The 1468-nt window shown below is 41.6% G+C and overlaps 1 protein-coding gene across 1 annotated transcript; it reads left to right on the top strand.

Annotated features, from left to right (window-relative positions):
- Nucleotides 1-253: 253 nt before the first annotated feature.
- On the top strand, nt 254-1228 carry LOC104961296 (calpain-3-like; the record flags this gene model as incomplete). The annotated part of the gene is made up of 4 exons (XM_010789564.1): nt 254-337; nt 465-559; nt 862-939; nt 1068-1228. Coding segments are annotated over 4 exons (418 nt in total), but the record flags the coding sequence as incomplete, so codon positions are not given.
- Nucleotides 1229-1468: the final 240 nt, after the last annotated feature.

Below are 1468 nucleotides of genomic sequence, written 5' to 3'. Positions count from 1 at the left end.
GAACAAATTAAGATTATAGAGCCTTTAGAAAATCTCAAGAAATTCTGATTTATTGCAAAAAAGTGGAATAAGTGTGTGTATATGTATCAAGACATAAAAACAAATCAGGGCAAATCAAAAGGTTTTTTCTAGGTAATAAGCTAAAATGTCTCATGTGTTTATAATTTTTACTTATTAGTTCAGAGTTTTCCTTTAAATAAAGTGTTGTTTTTCATATTTATGCAATATAAAGGTGTGTATTTTGTGCCTACAGTCGCTGGTTCCTGCGCGCTTTGAGACTCGTACGGTGACGGGACTCGTGAAGGGCCACGCCTACTCTGTGACCGCCGTGGAGGAGGTGAACAAGAAATACATATCTTTTGTAATTGAATTATCTCGGATAGTGTTTACCCCTGTGTCCTGCAGAGCTGCACACACACAGTCCCAATGCCAGGTTGTTTACATGTGATAATGTCGTCCCTTAGTGCAAGCCGTCTCAGCTAAAAGAGTCTAAGGTGCGTCTGGTGCGTCTCAGGAACCCCTGGGGACAGGTGGAGTGGAACGGACCCTGGAGCGACAAGTAACCGCCTCTCACTACATTAATAAATATATATATATATTCATTTTCAGCCTTTTGAGCTAGGAGCTGGAGTTTGATGAAGTGTCATGTCTTAAATCTTGTGCCTCACTTTAAATAAAAACTACTCTGAAGTCCTTATAAGAATTGTTCCACCTAAAACCTAAATAGAAATATCATTTATCAATAAATGTTTCCACTTTAGCCCTTATCATTACTACCAAATGCGTATTAATTTTGAGAGTTTTAACCCTTTAAATTCCAGTTTGTTTACATCCTTACTTTATGCATGTTTCCTCTCCCAGCTCTAAGGACTGGACGACGCTCTCTAAGACGGAGAAAGAGAAGCTGCAGCATCAGAGCGCAGAGGACGGAGAGTTCTGGTGAGAACAGTTTGAAAACCGTTGAAAAAAAGAAATGCAGTACATCTGAATTTGAAAGTGTAAGAGTTGTGGTTTTGAAGTGTGGACGTCTTACCTTGATTCCCATGGTGTCCCCATGTTTATTCCAGGATGTCTTTCGAGGACTTCAAGAAGAACTACACTAAGATCGAGATCTGTAACCTGACCCCGGACGCTCTGGAGGACGATAAGATCCACAAGTGGACGGTGTCGGTGAACGAGGGCCGCTGGGTGAGGGGCTGCTCGGCCGGGGGCTGCAGGAACTACCCAGGTACCCTGCTCTAAAACAGTGGTTCCCAACCTTTTTCCCCAAGAGCCCCCCCCAAATGACTCCTGTTGAAACTGGATGAATGTGAAGTATTTTGTTAAAGGAGAATGAAAGCGTAATTAAGGAGCACTATTGGAGTGACTTTGATGGTTATTGGATTCATTAGGATTCCCGCTGTATGAAGAAATTAAAGGACGACGCAAGTGGAAACAATTCACAAAGGGATTAAACTGTTTAAAACAC

Source organism: Notothenia coriiceps, unplaced genomic scaffold (genome assembly GCF_000735185.1).
Source record: "Notothenia coriiceps isolate Sejong01 unplaced genomic scaffold, NC01 NC01_scaffold00033067, whole genome shotgun sequence".
NCBI lineage: Eukaryota > Metazoa > Chordata > Actinopteri > Perciformes > Nototheniidae > Notothenia > Notothenia coriiceps.
The sequence above is the reverse complement of the archived record's forward strand: the minus strand, read 5'-3'. Positions and strand labels throughout refer to the sequence as shown.